This window comes from Sebastes umbrosus, chromosome 1 (assembly GCF_015220745.1).
Source record: "Sebastes umbrosus isolate fSebUmb1 chromosome 1, fSebUmb1.pri, whole genome shotgun sequence".
NCBI lineage: Eukaryota > Metazoa > Chordata > Actinopteri > Perciformes > Sebastidae > Sebastes > Sebastes umbrosus.
The window spans coordinates 42,587,084-42,607,243 of record NC_051269.1 but is presented as its reverse complement, the minus strand read 5'-3'; the positions used below and the strand labels follow the sequence as shown (position 1 = coordinate 42,607,243).

Below are 20,160 nucleotides of genomic sequence, written 5' to 3'. Positions count from 1 at the left end.
CGTCTCCTCACCAGTAGAGGAGTGAAACAGCTAAACATCTCTAATCACCACCTCCACCTCCACCCTGTTAGCTCCGTTTCCTCACCAGTAGAGGAGTTAAACAGCTAAACACGCGAGCAGGCCGGTTCGTCCCCGTGAACACACTGTAAAGGATTTCAGCTGCCGCCTCAAGCTGAACCACATGTCATGCAATAAAACCAGACTTTCACCTTTTTTTTAAACTTTCCTCTGAAACAATGACCTGGCACGGCGGTTTGGCTCGGCCCGCCTCAACACATGAACAGCTGGCTCCGGGGCCAAACCGCCGGGTTTCCTCTCGGAGAAACGGGGAATGCTTTCACATGACTCCCGTGTCCATATGGAAGCATTCACAGGTCTGAAGGATGCAAACAGAAACGGGAGACTTTGGCAGCTCTTTATCAATATATTCAACCACAAATATACTGTCTGACCTTTTACGAGCCTCTCTGCTGGCGTCGGTATATCTGAAATTAAAAATCTCACTCGGGGCCAGAACAATAAAGCATTCCAGAGGATGTTTAAACTCAGTTTTCACCACGTTGTCGTGGCAGGTACTTGATGGTTTGAACTGTTTGCGCGGTCCAGTTTAGTCGTCTTGAACCATTTGAAAAAGTGAGTCACCCGACATGACTCATAAAAACAGTTCATATTCTATTCCGGAGGAAGACGCGTCTACCTTTAATCAGTTCGCTGTTTGTTTTTATGGAGAACTTGGTGTCTACAAAACGTGTGAGCCATCCACCCATGACATCATCGTCTTTCGGTCACGACCCAACAATCTTCCTCTAGTTTCTTCCCCGTCATTGAGTGCTATCTGATGGAGACAGTAATGTACCTGGTAGGAGTCGTCTATGCACCGCTCCTCCTCTTCCCCCACTCCACAGGTGTCTCCTCCTCTGGCTGAAGTCATGCCTGACTCACACTGGTTCTCCTTTACAGAGCTGAGGCAGCACTGCTTCCCTGCAACGCTGACACACACATATACATATATATATTTATACACTACGCTGAATGAAAATCATGTTGATAACAGGGTTTTATTAGTCCTGCAAACAGGCCAGGCTGGTTGATTTTCACGAGTCGGTTTGTGTAGTCTGAATCAGAGTGAAACAGATACGTCTGGTTTGTTTTCTTTTTAGTCTGGTTCACTTTCAAAGTGCACAAATTAAAGAAATGAATTTGCTGAGGGGCGTGTACGAAGGAGCCAGACTGAAGTGTTTCCACTCTGACTCGGCACTGATCTACCGTTCTCCTCCAGCTTATCTCCAGTGACTTTAGAAACGTCACTATTTCTGTGGACTTTATTTAGTATATTCTGTATGTTCTTTTCGGCCCAAATGTCAAGCAAACATCGGACTTCTGCAGAAGTCCAGGTCAGTCGAACCAGACTAAATAGAAAACAAAACAAATGCTTCAGTTTCACTCTGATTCGGACTAGACGAACGGACTATGCACTGAATGTTCTAACATGAACATCTCTCACAAAGAACTCTGACTTGTGGGTTTCTGATTCAAAACTAACTGTCATGAGTACACTGATCTTCATGTGAACCTTCATGGAAAATTGGTGTGATATCCTGTAGTTCAGTGAGAAAGTAAAGAGGCCTCATGCTTGTCCCAAAAACTGGAATTGTGTTTGTTTGGATCCACCAACTGATGTTTCACCCAAACAATAAAATTATATTAGGGCTGTCAATCAATTAAAATAGTTAATCAATTAATCACACAGACTCGTGGGTACCCATAGAACCCATTTACATTCACATATCTGGAGGTCAGAGGTCAAGGGACCGTTTTGAAAATGGACATGACAGTTTTTCCTCACCAAAAATGTAGCGTAAGTTTGGAGCGTTATTTAACCTCCTTCAGGACCATCTAGTCTGACATGGTTGGTACCGATGGATTCATCAGGTTCTATAGTTTACTATGATACCAGTATCTTCTCACTATCTTAAAAACTGAGCTGAACTACAACCTAAAAATCACAAGTTGTGTTAATGCGTTAAAACGAATTTGCGTTAATTCGTATTTATCACGTTAACTTTGACAGCCCTAATTTATATAAATGTCTTCCTCCAAAGCAGCTTCCAAACATGTTTGTAAATCTAACACTACAATCTGACACCTACGGTCAACTTACCTGCATATGGAGCGCTGGTCATTGTTGAGCAGTGGCATGTGGTCGCAGTGATGGTTTTCTGAGGCCCAGTTCTGGCCAGCAGCACAGCAGCTCTGCAGCAGGTCTTCAGCAGAGACACCTGGACCTGCAGCCCACAGACATGAGGGTAAGCATACATCATCAGCACACACACACACACACACACACACACACACACACACACACACAAGACTGATGGAATAAAAACAGTGGAGCAGTAAATCTCCTGTGTGTCGGCAGAGCTACGCTGAATGGAACAGACAGCAGCCTGAAGAGAGAGAGGAGGTGAATACAGTAGCAGTCAGACAGAAACATATGGTAGACTGATCCAGGCCTCAAAGGCGCCTTCAACATTTCACCAGCTGACTAAAGAGGAGCAGAGTACAGTAGCCCCATTTTATGATCGGAAACTTTACTCAGCTCTGAGGAAAAGTTATTCTATAAATAGTTCTCATAAGTAGAATGGCAGTCGTGCTCAGAGGGTCGTGGACCAGAAGTGTGACGGGTTGGCAAAGAGTCGGTGTTTATGAACCTGTAGGCTGCCAAGAGCGACAGGGCAGCGAGGTGGAAGGAGAGTAGACGAGGTGTTCGGGGTTTAGAAAGGAAAAGTCTCTTTTCATTTTCTACATAGACAATGTCCGGTAAGAGGCAGCGGGAGGACTTCCAAGCAGGGGTGTCGTAATGGCGGGAAAAATGGGACTGATTACCCAGGAGAAATGAACTTTCTTCACTTCCTGCCACTGTGGCAGACAAGTTATTTCTTTTTCTGCCACTTTTGAAATCTCTGCGCTAAATGAAGGAATAACATTTTAGATCTGATGTCATTCAATGTTCAATATATTTGACATAAAAAACATTATATACACGATAAATTACAGTGTTTGAATTACACCGTGGAGGGAGGGTAGTGTCCACAGTACTGTACTGAACTGTGTTTTTGTCATTTATAGTGGTTATTTTCATAAAAACACACAATTCAAATGATTCTGATTATTTAAATATTTGCTTTGATTAAAACCAATCTTGGTAAGTTGTTATGAAGTTAAATAAACATAATTCTCTCCTTAATATCTATTTTATATTGATGTGAAAACATCTCCTAACAACTGGATTTATTCAAGTTTTTCACCAAAAACTTAATTTTATGAGATTACATTTGAACACATCATGATAACGTTGTAATTGACCTTCACCCAATGTTAATTTTTCCTGAGCAGACTTTGAACGCCTCATAATAATAACTCAATGGCACCTCCGGTATTTAACCAGTCAGGACTGTGCTGCTAACGGCTGCTAACAGCTAACGTTACTAACCCTCCTCCTGCTGATTTAAACACAGATTTGTTGTTCACAGGGTGTTAATTTCAGACCCTGACTACATACATAACTACGTAGGGATGTCACGATACCAGAAATCTAGTAGTCAATACAAACATACCAGTGAAATTCCACGATTCTTGATCTAGAGATTTTGGTAAAAAACAAAAGTAAAACAATAAATACTTTTAACTTACACTCCTTTATTACCATTTGCATACGGTGTTTATTTTCTATATATTTATCTATTTCATATTGATGTGAAAACATCTCCTAACGACTGGATTTATTCAAGTTTCTCGCCAAAAACTACATTTTACAAGTTTACATTTGAACACATCATGATAACGTTAGAATTTACCTTTCGCTCTCATTTTTACTGAACAGAGCCTGAAAGCATCATAATGTAACTCAAACTAAAAAAAAATTGTGCGTCCCCCGGTCGCGTTGATAATGAGTTTACTGCGTCCCAAACACATCGGCTGCTGGATGCAGCTGCTTGCCCACAGCTGTACTGCACTTAAAACCTTTTGTGTTAACTTTCTGAATAATGTCTGTTGTGTAGTCATGTGATGTTGATATCTGTCTCGGTGGCTCGGCTCATTTGGCATTTGCCAAAATTGCCAGTCCAAGCCATGAAAGTAATACTGGTTAATGAGGGTTAATGATAGCTTTATGAATGGCTCCATACGTTCAATCAGCTGTCATCATTAACTGATCATTTTAGTCATCCAGTGAAAGAATACCAAAATAAAATTCCAGTAAAGGCACTTCTTCTCCACTTTGCTTTCCACTTATTCAAAAGGAAAAATGTCATCGACTGATGGGAAGTGAGCAGAAGACATGTGTTAAACTAGGAACCCATTAAATCTCCATAATTGAATGAATGCATTTCATATTTCTAAACCACACATTTCTGTTGATGCTTAAACCAGAAAAAAAAATCAGCCCAGCTTTTTTTGCTTCCAATTAGCTGTTTAACAGAAAAACCATTCCTTCGTCAAGAGGCTGCTGACGTGTCAGCCAGGCATCACAGTCATGGATGGATTACTGATTACTGAATGGGCCTACAGCACACAGGCCCAGGGGCCCAAAGAGACACAAAACACCTACAAAGAGACACAAAACACCTACAAAGAGACACAAAACAACTACTAAGAGACACATAATGACAACAAAGAGACACAAGACAACTACAAAGAGACACATAATGACAACAAAGAGACACAAAATACCTACAAAGAGACACATAATGACAACAAAGAGACCCAAGACAACTACTAAGAGACACATAATGACAACAAAGAGACACAAGAAAACTACTAAGAGACACATAATGACAACAAAGAGACACAAGAAAACTACTAAGAGACACATAATGACAACAAAGAGACACAAGACAACTACAAAGAGACACATAATGACAACAAAGAGACACAAGACAACTACAAAGAGACAAATAATGACAACAAAGAGACACAAGACAACTACAAAGAGACACATCATGACAACAAAGAGACACAAATATTATTTATAAAAGGTAGAATTACTGGAGAGTCATTGGGTTTTTATGTATAGCACTTTTAAAGACCTGATTGCTTTTATACTGCTTTTACTTTGTTAATCATCCTGCCATCCACTTTATATACTGCTGCACTATTGCACTTTGTTCACTTTGTTATGTTCTATGTTTGTGACTATGTTTTTGTATGTCTGTGTTTTGCACCTTGGTCCAAGGACATTTCGTTTGAGCCGTGTACTTTGTATGTGGAAAAAATTACAATAAAGTTGAACTTGACTTGACTTGACAAAATGACATGAAACAGCTACAAAGAGACACAAAACAGCTACAAAGAGACACAAAACAGCTACAAAGAGACAAAAAATGACCACAGAGAGACAGAAATGACGACAGAGAAACGCGTTACATCTACAAAAAGACACAAAACAACAACAAAAAGAGGCTAAACAACTATATCGTTTGTGTCTTGCTACTATGTAGGAGTGGGGCCTTTTTCATGTCCGTGCCCAGAGGCCCACTGTCTCATAATCCGCACATGATCACAGACCGCCCCCCCTCCCCCCCACTGCTGAGCATGAAGCAGCAAACCCGGCTGCTCTGCATGGAGCTCAGTCGGTTGATGAAGACACCGTGAGGCACGCTGACGCTGCTGCTGCTGCTGCTGCTGCTGCACTACAGAGCTCCTCAGCCTCCCCATCACCTCCCCGTCAGACCCAAAGCCGTCTCAGCCTGCCGCTTTTATCCACATATTAGCATGAACGCTCGAGCGCACACTCATCCACACACACACACCAGACTTCTCCCCGTGCCCTTTGAAGAAAAGCCACTGACAAAGAGCTTTTGTTTTTCAACTCAATAAACCTCCGTCGGCTTCTGTACTGTACAGAGCATTTGCATATTCTTCATATTCACACTGCCGTGAAATGAAATTTTGTTTCGTAACTTTAAAGAAACCTAATTTATGTCAACAAGAAAAAACGGTAAATGCTAAAAAATGTCAATAACTCTCATATTTCATATTGTTCTGATGAATAAAAGCATCCAGTCATGAATACACCACACACACACACACACACACACAGCAGAGTTCATCGCTGTGAGAATTCCTGTTGAAACGTGAAGCTTATTTCTCGTAATTAAAAACAGCCACATCAGAGAGTGGGTCCACGGGGAGTCAAATAAAGCATTGTGATCAGATTAAGCAGTTTCCTGCACGCATTGTTTCCTTGATGTAATATCCATTGTGTTCACCTCGGAGTCTAAACTATGCTAATCCCATACCGCACGGTGTACATTCAGATAAAACAAGAACCGTAGAGCCGGGAATGCCTTTAAATAGCTCCGCTTTGAGCTTCACTTTGAAAGTTATTTCATTCCCACTTCGCTGCTTTCAGTCTCATCCCCGGCTCCTTTAAAGCTCAGTAAACAATCATTTAAAGCAAAGGCCGTCTGCATAATTCATAAGCACCGTCTTCAGAAAATAGTGTCAAGTTGAGAGAAAAAGGCGCTTGAAAAGAAGAAACAACTTCTTATTTTACCAGAAAAACATTTGTGTTAAACTCTGTAAAACATTATTCTTCTGGAATTCATGTCCAAAGACTTTCATCTGTAGCTGGTGAGACTCAACGCAATCTGTGAGATCTGTCACTAATCCTCTCTAAGAAACAAGGTATAATGTTTAAAGGGATAGTTCAGGTGTTTCTCAGTGGGGTTGTATGAGGTTCTTCTCCATCGTCAGTGTGTTACCTACAGTAGATGTTCTTCTCCATCGTCAGTGTGTTACCTACAGTAGATGTTCTTCTCCATAGTCAGTGTGTTACCTACAGTAGATGTTCTTCTCCATAGTCAGTGTGTTACCTACAGTAGATGTTCTTCTCCATAGTCAGTGTGTTACCTACAGTAGATGTTCTTCTCCATAGTCAGTGTGTTACCTACAGTAGATGTTCTTCTCCATAGTCAGTGTATTACCTACAGTAGATGACGGTCGGCACGCCTCCAGCAATGTACTGTTGTGGACGGGGGCAGCAGAAAAAAGGATTTTAGACACCTAAAAACAAAATGGATATCTGTTTAAGTGTACACTATATTTAGAATATTTTCACCTCGCCGTCAGACGGCCCTTTCCGACGGGGAACTGAAGCCGTTGTATCCATCTACGCTCTCGCTGAAGCCACCAGACTCCATTGAAAAAAACTGTAATTTGACCTCACGGAACACGCAGGGTTGCCGGTCCAGCGACGCCTCGATCCGTTAGTTAGTTAGTGTTATTGTTAGGGCTGTCGAAGTTAATAGGATAATAACGCGTTGATGCAAATTACTTACAATTGTAGGTTGTAGCGGGCTCAGTTTTATAGCTGCGATTCATATGAAAACCTAAAGAATCCATCGGTACCAACCAATGGATTCTTTAGCTGGTCATGAAGGAGGTTAAATAACGCTCCAAACTTTTGCTAAATTTTGGCGAGGAAAAACTGTCATGTCCATTTTCAAAGGGGTCCCTTGACCTCTGACCTCCAGATCAGTGAATGTAAATGGGTTCTATGGGTACCCACGAGTCTCCCCTTTACAGACATGCCCACTTTATGATCATCACATGCAGTTTGGGGCAAGTCATAGTCAAGTCAGCACACTGACACACTGACAGCTGTTGTTGCCTGTTGGGCTGCAGTTTGACATGTTATGATTGGAGCATATTGTTTTATGCTAAATGCAGTACCTGTGAGGGTTTCTGGATCAATATCTGTCATTGATTTGTGTTGTACATTGTTAATGGGTCTCTAAACAGACTCAATGGCACCAAACTTAGCAACTTTTCTCTACATTTCGGTAATACAAGCAAGATACGTGTCACTTAGTGAGCTTTATGGGTGTTAGGCAGAGCCAGGCTAGCTGTTTGCCCTGATTCCAGTCTTTAGGCAAAGCTAAGACAACCCCATGTTGGGCTGTCTGGAAACTCTGGTGCAATCGCCTGCTTCGCCCGATTGGTCATCCAACCTTGTGAGCAGCTAGTTTCCCCAAACAAATCTCGTTCTCTGTAAAGGTACTTTGGCAAACAGCAGGCATTATTGTTTGAAAATATAATATCAGGAGCTTAAAGTCTGTATTTGTTCTCTCATATGCCAGGATATATATATATATATATATATATATATATATATGTACATTGACTGTTGAAATGTTTCTTTTTCTGTTGGAAAAGCATTCAAAGTTCACATTTCCAACATTGGGACTAAAACTCTCCGTAGTTGGGCGGCTCTAACTGGCAGATGTGCAAGGTCGATTTGTATTTTGTTGCCAGGAGGGCAGCTCTTTCAAACTCTGCTTTCAAGGCCGTGTGTCTGGTCCACAGCTCAGATCTAATCCAGACCGCCGCTGCTGCTGCTGCTGGTGGATTCCTACCAGAATGATCGCGCCTGATGCTGACTGCATTGAGCTTAATGAAGTGTGACAGAGAGAGGACATCCCAGAATATAACGGAAATTACTCATTAATCTTCTGGTGTGAATAAGTTTAGAGTTTATAAACCATTCCAGCGTGTTTATGAACCGCGTTAGCATGGTGGCATTTTACGACATCGGTACGTTTAAAGCTAAATCAGATGTAAACTTTGTGAACCTGGCATGCTTATCAAAAAGTTAAATCAAGTTTCGAAGGCCAAATTGACTTGGGTTTTGTGTTGGAGCCACCCTGCTGTCTCATATTTGGAACAAAAAAAGCAGCAGCCAACATTTGTCAGGAGGCAGCTGGAGCCGGGCCCGGGCTGCCGCTGTGGACGGGCTGCTGCTGACGGCCGTCGAGGGCTGACTGGTGGTGGGAGGCCGGATGGGCACGCTGGGCATCGCGGGAGATTAGCATTTCTAAGCAAAGAGCAATAATTGCTGGAGAGCGATGACAAAGCTGCAACAGCTCTGTTGTTTCAGAAACAAGAGGCAGAGGGTGAGTGGAAAACACGGTAGTTCTGGCTGTGTGAGACAAAGAGAAGGCGGTGCTGTGCTGCTCACGACTTTATTTTTCTGTTTCAGTGAAAACACATATTTCAGGGACAGCCCTGCCTCAGTGTAAGGACAGTCCTTTCAAGCCTACAGACCATTATATTCCCATCTGCTTTACAGATGAGACCCCTCGGGGGGGGGGGAGAAGAAAGGAAGAGAAGAACCGGGGATGATACGTGCACATCGCTGTGCTCATGTTAAAAACCTCGTTTGGATTCAGGAAATTCAACAATCCTCGGACTGACCTGAAAAAGTGTGACTCAAAACAAGGCTTGGATAGATGTCGAAGGCTGAATATAAAGATGGACGACATGACAGCTCCCAAACAAAAACACCGCCTCCTCCAAAGATGTTAGGTAGTTCTTATCACGCCGATGTTCAAGTGTTCATTTTTCTGATAAGTTTGGTTTTAATTAGTTATTTGATGCTCTAAAAAGCGGCTGAGACGCCGTGATTGACGGCTGTGAGTCTCTCTCGGTGACGAGCTGCCGCTGCGCTCGGCCTCGCGATTGGCTCGGGCGGGTGACTTCGGTACCGCGGCCCAATCACTACTGCGCAGACTCTGGCTCCAAATGACGTCAAAATCTGAAGATGGCAGCTCTTGTATGTCATCCCGGGATATTTTGGCTTCACTTGTGTGCAGTGGGAAAAGTGGAGACACGTCGTCCATCTTTATATACAGTCTATGGAGATACAGAAATCCCACCTGAGACAACAATGCACTGATTGACTGGCTTGTACAGGAAGCAGCTGTTTTTAAAGCGACCTTTATAGAAAAATACACATGCCTGTCCAGCCTGAATTAAAACGGGGCTTTTATGCCAAATAGAAATACAGTAATTGCGATGGATGTGATCTCTGGCTGGAGCGGTTTTCCATTCACAGGAAACAGCAAATGAAAAGTTAGCGAGTGAAATGCACACTGTGTGTGAACATAGAGCTGACTTTAACAGGGGTTCTTTTACTTCTTGTGGCCTTTGGAATAAAAACAAACATGAGCACGATTTGTACAGTTCATCAGTTTCAACTTAAGGTCCTGACACACCAAGCCGACTGTCGGCCGCCGGACAGTTTGGGTCGTCGGTGAGCGTCTGAGTTTTTTTGGTCGATACAGCATGTTGAATCGACGGCGAAGCCCGTTTGTTTCATGTACGTATCATGACTTGTATATCCGCCGTCCTCGGCCTCTTCTGGTTTCCCTTTTTGAATGATGAACACAGACTACCGCCGCCTGCTGGTGTGGCTAACTGGCCGTCGGCTGGAGTCTTTGCGGTGTGTTTGAGCGCAACTTTCTGGCCAAAACAAAGGCGACGTGAGGCGACGCAACAGTCGGCATTTATCGCAGCTAGTTCTCTGATGTCGGGTTGGCGTGTCTGGGCCTTTAGTTGTAATAAAGTGAAATGACGTCGCTCAGTCTACTGCTCAGATGAGAGGAGGGGCTCGGTCCATTGTGGTCAAACTGAACTGAGAAGGTCAAATACTTTGAAATTGTTCTTCCTCCTTTACTAGAACTCTATATTTGTTGGCAATCTAATGTGCTGCTGAATATTGCAGAATATTTCCTGCCAAGCTGCTGCATTGTGTGCAGTGTATAATTTTGACAGTCTCCTCATATTGTTGTGGAGAAGGAGTGAGTCACAGTTCCACTCTGCCTGGCTCATTTGTTTTAGGAAGCATATTGATGAATGGCCGTGTTTCTATGTGGGCGAGAGAAAGCCTGCGACAGTGCCAGAGCAGTGGGAGCTGAGGCAGTTAGCATCCTCGCATTGTTCTAAGCCATTACGCGCTCCGGCTCCGGCCCGCTCGTATTATTATATTGTTAAAAACGACACTCCCTGAATGCCTTGAGTGCCTCGTCAGTCCATTCATACCGGCTGCACAAATAAACACATAGAAACAGAGAGCACTCAGAGGCGGGAAAGATGGAATCCATCAACGTTCAACAGGAAAGAAGGTTTTTGTTTTATTGTGATGGTGATGGTGTTGTTTTGTCTCGTTTGCCAGCGTTGTAAGAACATGCAATTCAACCTCAGTTTATACCTTCAACTCTCAACTGTTACTTAAACCTACAACCTCACAATATATCAGGAGTTTTTACATTTAGCTGCCAAAGCACATATTTTGTGTAAGTTGTTAATTTCCCCCAGAATTTTATATTTCATGAAATGTGTAAAATCCTCTGAATCTTTACCTTTAACCCTCTGAGACCCACAAGAGACCCGTTTTAGTCTTTTGTTAGAGGGGTCCAGGGGGTCTTTAGGGGGAGATAGCAGGTCAACAGTAGATGTCACATCCATCCTCTGAATGCTCTAGGTCTCTAGTCTGATCCATCCATCCTCTGAATGCTCTAGGTCTCTAGTCTGATCCATCCATCCTCTGAATGCTCTAGGTCTCTAGTTTGATCCATCCATCCACTGAATGCTCTAGGTCTCTAGTCTGATCCATCCATCCTCTGAATGCTCTAGGTCTCTAGTCTGATCCATCCATCCTCTGAATGCTCTAGGTCTCTAGTCTGATCCATCCTCTGAATTCTCTAGGTCTCTAGTTTGATCCATCCATCCTCTGAATGCTCTAGGTCTCTAGTTTGATCCATCCATCCTCTGAATGCTCTAGGTCTCTAGTTTGATCCATCCATCCTCTGAATGCTCTAGGTCTCTAGTTTGATCCATCCATCCTCTGAATGCTCCAGGTCTCTAGTCTGATCCATCCATCCTCTGAATGCTCTAGGTCTCTAGTCTGATCCATCCATCCTCTGAATGCTCTAGGTCTCTAGTTTGATCCATCCATCCTCTGAATGCTCTAGGTCTCTAGTTTGTGGTTGTAAAGTTTCATGAGGCTGTGATTATCCTAGAGGTCACCACAGGTCATTATACCCCCGCGACAACGTAGTCGGGGGAGCGAATCATCAGGATCAGAGGCATCAGGATTAAATTTAAAACAGTTCAAAGTTCCTCACAGTAACTTTAAATGAATATGTAAATCAGTTTCGTAAAGATGACTCAGTCTCAGTGCAGTTTTTTACAGACTCTTTGTATTTTCTCCTTCAGAGAAGAACCTCCATCATGTCAGCGGTGGTCAACACTAATTGGCTGATAACTTCTGGACGTCTCAGCGTGATAAATCAGAAAATGAATCGTCAGTTCAAGAGCGTCCGTATCACAGAGACGTTACTAATGTCTCATTGTGTCACATGCTGCTGTCGGTCGGTGTCTGGATGTTGTTGTTCATTCTCCGGCGCTGCAGATGTGTCAGACATGTGTCTCAGTGTGGTGTGAGACAGTCTGTGTTTGTCCAGACAGAGTAATGATGGGCGAGCAGTGTGAGGCCAGGCTAATCAGTCCAGACTAACCCTGTGGGAGCTCCTTCAGTTGGACGGATGTCTCTTAGTTTTGGCCTATCTGCTATATAACAGGCCAGTATGGGCGGGGGGGAGGCGGCGCTGCCATCACGTTGACTCTTTCAACAATAGCTGTTGACGGAAAGTCAGCTATAAATATATTTCCATTGTTCCTCAGGTTATTAGTCGGCTACTCCCGAGTGTTGAGCTGTATCTGCCCCCCCCCCTCCACGGCTGAACCTCATGTTTGGCCTTTGGCAACCACTCCTGGAACATACTTCACATAACAGTGGGGGAATTACTCAGCTTCCAACTTTCCCATTTTAGTGTCAGTGTGAAAAAATGAACCTGACTTCAAATACAGTCAAACTGTTTCCTTTTTCTTCTGTACGAAATCAGACATTCAGAAGATCTATGAAAAGCAAACCGGTAGTTGTGTGAGCAGTCTTTTCCTGTTTTATTTGTTCATCTGTCCTCAGAGCTGCTGTCAAAGGACACATCGTTTGGTTTATGTTGCTGTGAGACATCTATGCAGTCTATGTTTCCAACAGGAAACTGAAGCTGTTATCTATGCTCTCGCCAAAGCCACCAGACTCCATTGAAGAAAACAGTAAATTTACCTCTCGGACACGGGAGATGCCGCTCTACCGCTGCCTTTGTTTAGTTCAGATTCACCAAAGTCACACACAAACTAGGGCTGTCAATCGATTAACATATTTAATCACGATTAATCGCAAATTAATCACACATTTTGTATCTGTTCTAAATGAACCTTAAAAGGGAGATTAGTCCAGTATTTAATCCTCTTATCAACATGGGAGTGGACAAATATGCTGCTTTATGTAAATGTATGTATATATTTATTATTGTAAATCAATGAACAACACAAAACAATGACAGATATTGATCCAGAAACCCTCACAGGAACTGCATTTAGCATAAAACAATATGCTCCAATCATAACATGGCAAACTGCAGCCCAACAGGCAACAACAGCTGTCAGTGTGTCAGTGTGCTGACTTGACTATGACTTGCCCCAAACTGCATGTGATGATCATAAAGTGGGAATGTCTGTAAAGGGGAGACTCGTGGGTACCCATAGAACCCATTTACATTCACTGATCTGGAGGTCAGAGGTCAAGGGAACACTTTCGAAATGGCCATGTGAGTTTTTCCTCGCCGAAATTTAGCGTAATTTTGTAGCGTTATTTAACCTCTTTAACGTCAAGCTAGTATGACATGGTTAGTACCGATGGATTCATCAGGTTTTTTCTAGTTTCATATGATACCAGTATCGGACTTTTCTTCTGCCTTACTTTCGGACATTTTTCTGACATTGTTTGGACTATTTTTTCGCAATTTTTCAGATATTTTTTAGACTTTTTTTCAAACAATTTTTTTTCTGACATTTTTTTTAGACTTTTTTTCAGACATTTTCCAAAATTGTCAGATTTTTTGAAAAACAATCCTCAAACATTCACATATCTGGAGGTCAAAGGTCAAGGGAGCACTTTGAAAATGGACATGACAGTTTTTTCTCGCCAAAATTTAGCCTAGGTTTCGAGCGTTATTTAACCTCCTTCGCGTCAAGCTAGTCTGACATAGTTGGTACCGATTCATTCATCAGGTTGTATAGTTTCATATGATACCAGTATCTTCACTCTAGATTTAAAACTGAGCCGCTACAATCTCGTGTTAATGTCTTCAAAGAATTATTGGCATTAAAATGAACTTGCGTTTGATAGCCCAACTTTATACTAAATAAATAATCCCTAAAATAACGTTTCACTGGATTATTCAAAATAACGTGAACACAGTTTCTACAAAGACCAAATGAAACTAAAGCTATCTGCATGGCTACACACCAATAGATGTAATTTATCTTTCTTGTCTTTCGTTATTTGGGTGAATTGACCGTTAAAAAAATGAAATGCAATATATGAGATTGTTTGGAAAAAAGGACGTCTCATACTGACTCCCTCCTTCAGTTCTGACTCCTTTGGCAGCCAAACACAGTGCTCCAGTTCTTAACTTCCAACTGTTCCACATGTTCTCCATCGCAGAACTATGTTATTACAAGAGGCCGCGCCGCCTTGATTATTTTCTGCTTCCCTAATTACCTCCACTCCTCCTCGAGAAGAAACAAAGATTCTTTTTTGTACTCGACAGCAGATCCGAGTGTTTGTTGTCTCCGTCTACAAACAAAAGCAAATGCAGTTTTTTGCATGATTAGCTGCTTGATGTTCCACTTTACAGCTGGCAGGCGGCATTGAAAGCAACGTGACTGGGGTCGTAACAATAAACTAGGCAGCCTCTCGCCGCTCGTGACCCAGCTATAACTCCACGTTCAGAGATAAGGAGAAGGACCTCGGTGACAGACGAGGGAGCCGCTCTACATCATCATCCGCTTTACTCAGACCATTTGCTTCCCGCCGACGAGCCCCCTATGAGCAAAACGGCTCCGACGCTGGCTGAGAACAAAGCGGGGAGATGAGAGAGGCGAAAGCTTTCACAGATCCACTTAAGATATGCAAAAGAAAGCCATCAAGCTGAGTTATATGCAAGAAATATAACAGGAGATGAGAATCAATATCATCCATTATTCACCATATCTATGCCAGTTGCTCTTAATGCTGACATCTTAAAAGACGCTCTCTCCATTGTTGGGAATAACAATAGCAATATAAAAAATAAAAACCCTGTGTCTGATTTTCCAGCCAGAGCTGAGCTTTATTCCTCTCAGAGCCGAGGAAACACGCTGGAGGTGGTGGGAATACAGGAAGTACATGTTCTTTTGTGTGTCTTACATTCGGCTCAGACGGTACGACACGATGATACAAACGGGATCGGTCCGAGTTAGGATCTGTGGTGTTGGCTGGACCGCAGAGGGCCGGCCCTACAGACGCAGAAGTCAACAGAAACTGTAAAGGAACAAACCATAACAGGGCCTTCCAGCCACCCGGCAGAGCAACCAGCGTTAGAACAGACAACAACGGAACCTACAGGGAGAACGAGTGAGACGTGTGTTTGACTGTAGGGATGCAACGATACCGATACGAGTACTTCTCTGTGCCAAAAGACCCTCGTTAACCACCGCTGATAGTGAAGTTTATCAGCTCTAATGACATATCGGCTCAGGATAGCTGCGGCAAAGCGTGCAGGATTCGGCAAATCTGACACAAGTGGCAAGTTTTTTTTTATAAAGTTGTCTTTGTGGTAATCTGTTTAAAGATTAAAGGTTTGTCTCAAAGCCCAGGTTTTGCTATCGGTATGGGTACTGAAAAAGTCGGATCGGTGCATCCCTATCCGGTAGTCGCTTTCAGTCCAAAATGGCGGAAGCGTAGCTCTGCTGCTGGGCGAACAATTGACTCTCACTTCTTGGCGATAAACGTTCTTTGCCCGAGTGTCCTCGCCGGACCTGGTTGACATGTAGCGCTGGATTAGTGGAACAATTTAGCTACTTACTCACAGACTGACCAACACGGTGCAGCTATAGACTCGGTTCTCTATGCCACTATGCAAACATTGGCTTAACCACTGTCTGGTGCACCGTGCACCGCAACACCTGCATACTGCAATGTGAAATCTTCGGCAGCCCATATTTCTCTGTAGTCATCTGTGCAGTCGACATGCTTAGCTGCAGAAAATGCAGTGTTGTCTTGGTGATTGGGGTCATGTGACAGGTCGGGCTGGCACTGCGCTGGGAGTGGACCTTCATAACAGCGGTATTATCCAGAGACAGCAGGATGACAGAAGAGTTGAGGCTCGAGGGGCTCATACTGACTCCCCAAGGCAATAACAGAACCCTACCATCTATCACATGTAACGCCGCTTTCACACCCAGACTTCAAATAAGAAAAAAGAACCTCAGGGCACTTGAAGATCTTGTGCTGAAACGGGGGGGATTGGAGCCGGCGCAGACGTTGGACACCTGAGGGTCGTCCATCTTGGAGCCGATAATCAGACGGAGCTTCCACTGACATCGTAAATAACTGGGATTGTGTCCCTTTGGTCCGTTTGCCTTGGAGTCCCTGACACCCCGCCTAGGTCGAGTCGATACTGTCGGCAACACTAACAGAGAGGCGGTGATGATTTGTGCCTGCTGGGGAGCCTGGCTGACTTCATTTAACGGTTTTCCTCTTGACCTTTTGACCTCAATAGCTTGATCTGGCAGAGGTCAATCTACCACGAGTAGACCCTGCGACAGCTCATATGGAGTCCTCTGAAGGACAATACTGCAGCTAAGAAGAGGCAATAAACCAAAAACAACCTAAACTCCCAGGTGTTCCTCCAGATGTCAGAAAACCTAGAATGTAAATGACTTATAAATCAGAACTACAACATTACTCAGCAGCATGTCACGTGGTTCACTATTCACAACATTTCTGCAGACTACAACATACACCATTTCCTAGATCTAAATGACATCGGAGGCTCCTCCAGCTCTGGTTCCTCGTTTGCCACACTGGCAACACTACATCCAGGGTTAACCGGACTAACACGGTTTAGGTAACAGACAATAAAACTGTCTCACTAACATGTTTTGTTCACGTATAAAACAGAACGTCCTCTACTGAACGGTTTGGGGTAATAGACATAGTAAACCACAGGAAAATGTTTAACTTTGTCTGAAAGACTGATAAAAGGAAGCCTTACTCAGATGGGACGGCCAGGATCTCAGCTCTCTATGATCATCTGCAGACGTATGGATCGAATGAAGCTAAAAGCTAGAAAGCTGCCTTTGCTTGAGAGCGTCTGAATGATGTAAAAGTGCAAAAACAAAACGCTGCATTGAAATCATTTCCTATAATGAGAGATGATTATACGACCATCTGGAGGGAAACTGATGTGGTTTGTTTTGGATGTGCCTGCCGCAGTGTGTTTCAGCTCACTTTATTCATTGCAGAAAGTGACTATTCCTGGAATGCATCACTGCGACAGAAAGACACTAAAAGCCAAGTTCACTTTTCTACGCTGGCTCCCACACAAACAAATAAAGGGTTTACTATACGATATTTAATTAAATTCTCTATTCCCTAATTCCCACTCCTAATATTAATTATAAAGTTCTGGGTAAAAGTTGAATACTTTTTCATTTCTGGCAAAGTCTAAAAATATTACAGAATCAAATCTCGGTCCTTCAAGCTGTGTTTGAGCGGTCAATAGTGGCCCTGACAAACACATATCAGCCATACCTGAATCCTTAAAGGTGCTAAATTCAGAGCATTAATATAGCAGCAAACAACTATCGTCTATGTAAAGATGTAAAGATATAGAGTAGTAATGTCTACCTGAGCAGAGAATGAAGTCACTCTTTTAATGTGTTGTAATCAGAGCCTATCTGTGCTTTGTTTATGTAGCCGGTCCGGCCGTGCGTGCCTTTTAGTGCACCTACGTGATGGGAGACTTTGACCAATCACAGGTCATTTCATTGAGAGAGCGTTCCTATTGGGATCTGTCCTTTCCACGCTTCCCATTCATTGTCTATGTAAGCAGCCGTGCAGCAATGCATTCTGGTAGCGTGGTGGCACGATTCGAGAGACGGGGCATCTCGACGGCCGTTCCTCATTTGCATAAAGTTGAGGTCTAGTCTACTTTATGTAAATCACGGGCGTCTGACGTGACTCGCCGCCTCTCTTTTAAAATAAACGTTGATCCAAAGTAAAGACAGATTCAGAAACTGCACGGATTATTTCTCTCCTCAAATGTTTTCAGAAACACATTTCTGTGAACTATTTTCGTGAAATAAGAGAAGAAAGTTTCCAAACGAGCCGCCATGTTGTTTCCTGTTTGAAAGCTTTAGAGCAGCAGCCCACGGAGGGAAAGCGTTCGTCTGATCAGGTGCCGAGTGTGTCGTGTCTAGTGGCAGCCCACCAAGCATCCAATGCTGGGAAGCGGCGTGTCCCCTCGCGATAAAAACAACCCTGCTGGACACGTAGCATGAGCTCCTCATGCAGGCAAGCGCTCCGCGAGTAAACGGCAAACGGCGCTATGCGTGGCAACCATGGAAACGGCATCTGTGCACCTCTGTAAGCTCTGTATCCCTGCCGGTGCAACTGTATGGTGTATCAAACATCCCCAATCACAACTCCATGTGTTGACACACGTGCTGAACTGTTTCACTTTCATTAACACTGCAAGATTTGTGCTGCATTCATGTCGTGTCGGAGCAATCGGAAATACGAGTTCCCGACTGGTAAAAATCCCGTTAATGTTCCCTGAAGTCGGAACAACTTGTAAATGTTTTGTAAACATTTACAAATGATTCTGCAGCACTTTCACCATTTTAAATAAATACGTTTCTATACATGATGTCAAGTGTTTCTAATCTCTTTCTCCACCATACAGGCGTTGAATGGTGTGTTCAGGTATACATGAAGCTGGGGGGGGGGGAATGAAGGTTGGGGTAGCCTAGTTAGTACCAGCAAGAACTTCAATCTACTTTCACCCGTTTTTGTCAACTACTGTTGTCTACATTCCTCAATAAGAGCACTCTGTATTACTTTTTGCAGATGAATTTGATTCCAGTCTGTAAGTGGAGTCCTGTTCTTTGTATTTTCAGCATTAGCAGCTAACGCTACACATGCTAACTCCCCAATTATGCCAAACAACTCTGAGACATAAAATCCATCACCTTCTGTGCACCAGAAGCTTTATTCCAAGAAGACCGAACGCACAGCGAGTCATCTAATGAACTAATGATAGAAATTAGAATAAACTGACCTTCAGTTGTAGAAGAATCTCTCCGACTTTAACCGCCTCTGAATGAAAACCATTAAAATACTGTCTCCGTCCCAAAACTACCCTTCCCCCTCACAACCTCCAACTCTAATTCATTTGCCATTTTTGAGGTAGTCATTATAAATAATCGAATGCGAATGCCCCTCATCAGCGCTGGTGTTGGAGGAAGCGTTTGGGTGATAAAAGCAGCCTTGGCTTAAATTGCAAGCAGCGGAGCCAAGGACAAACTTCAGATGGCTTTACTGACTCTAATTCCTCTGTTTATTTGTTTTGCTAATGTAAAAATAGTCCTTTGCAAGGCTTTAAGGGTGACCTTAATGTGATAATGATAATGTTTTTATGATTAGGACCTGGATCGGAGGCCCACAGATCCAGGTGGTAAGGCCGGCCGGGACAGAAGACTTAAAGAGACACGATGAGTTCGTCTCGATGACGTCGAGCTGAGCCAGAAAACAATCAGAGTCTCTGGGATCGGTCACAGTGATTAACTCTTTGGTGTCTGTCACACAGAATGTGCTCCCGCTGCTTTTCACCATCACTGAATTGTTGGCAAACTGACATGAAACACCGCTGAGCTGATTAACAACTTACATACAGTGTTTTTCTTTTTCTGTGTTTCTGTTAAATTGTTATGTCTGGTACTACTTCTACTAGAATCAAGCCCGATTCCTCCCAACAACGTCAGCAAAGCCCTTTTAATGATTCTAAAGATTATCTTTCCAGATGTTCCTGTGGTGTGAGGTTTGTTAACAGTAGGGATCCACCGATACCGATACCAGTATCCGCTATCGGGTCCGATACTGTGCTCATGTACTCGTACTCGCAAAACGGCTCCGATACAACGGCACCGATACCACTTTACGGTGGTGCACCCGACCCCGCTGGGCCGGGATCCCACCTCAGCCGGCGCGCGCCGGCCCTCACTTTCATTGTGCCACAGGGTTTTGCTTGCACCCTCTGACTCACGCGTTAGACTCCTTGCTCCGTGTTTCCGTGGTTTGCCGACATCGCCGCAGACCCTTGACGCCTTTTACGTGGGCCGAGCCCCGATCTGGCGGCATGACGCGGTTGG

General features: G+C 43.5%; 1 protein-coding gene across 2 annotated transcripts in view; it reads right to left on the bottom strand.

Moving 5' to 3' along the window:
* Nucleotides 1-20,160, bottom strand: part of fbln2 (fibulin 2) — a 75,738-nt gene that overhangs the window by 40,761 nt on the left and 14,817 nt on the right. For both annotated transcript variants that reach the window (XM_037784635.1, XM_037784626.1), the window contains exons 3-4: nt 2,162-2,285; nt 857-989 (exon numbers count right to left, since the gene is read on the bottom strand). In XM_037784635.1, the coding sequence (XP_037640563.1) occupies nt 857-989; nt 2,162-2,285 (257 nt within the window). The remainder of the gene's footprint in view (nt 1-856; nt 990-2,161; nt 2,286-20,160) is intronic.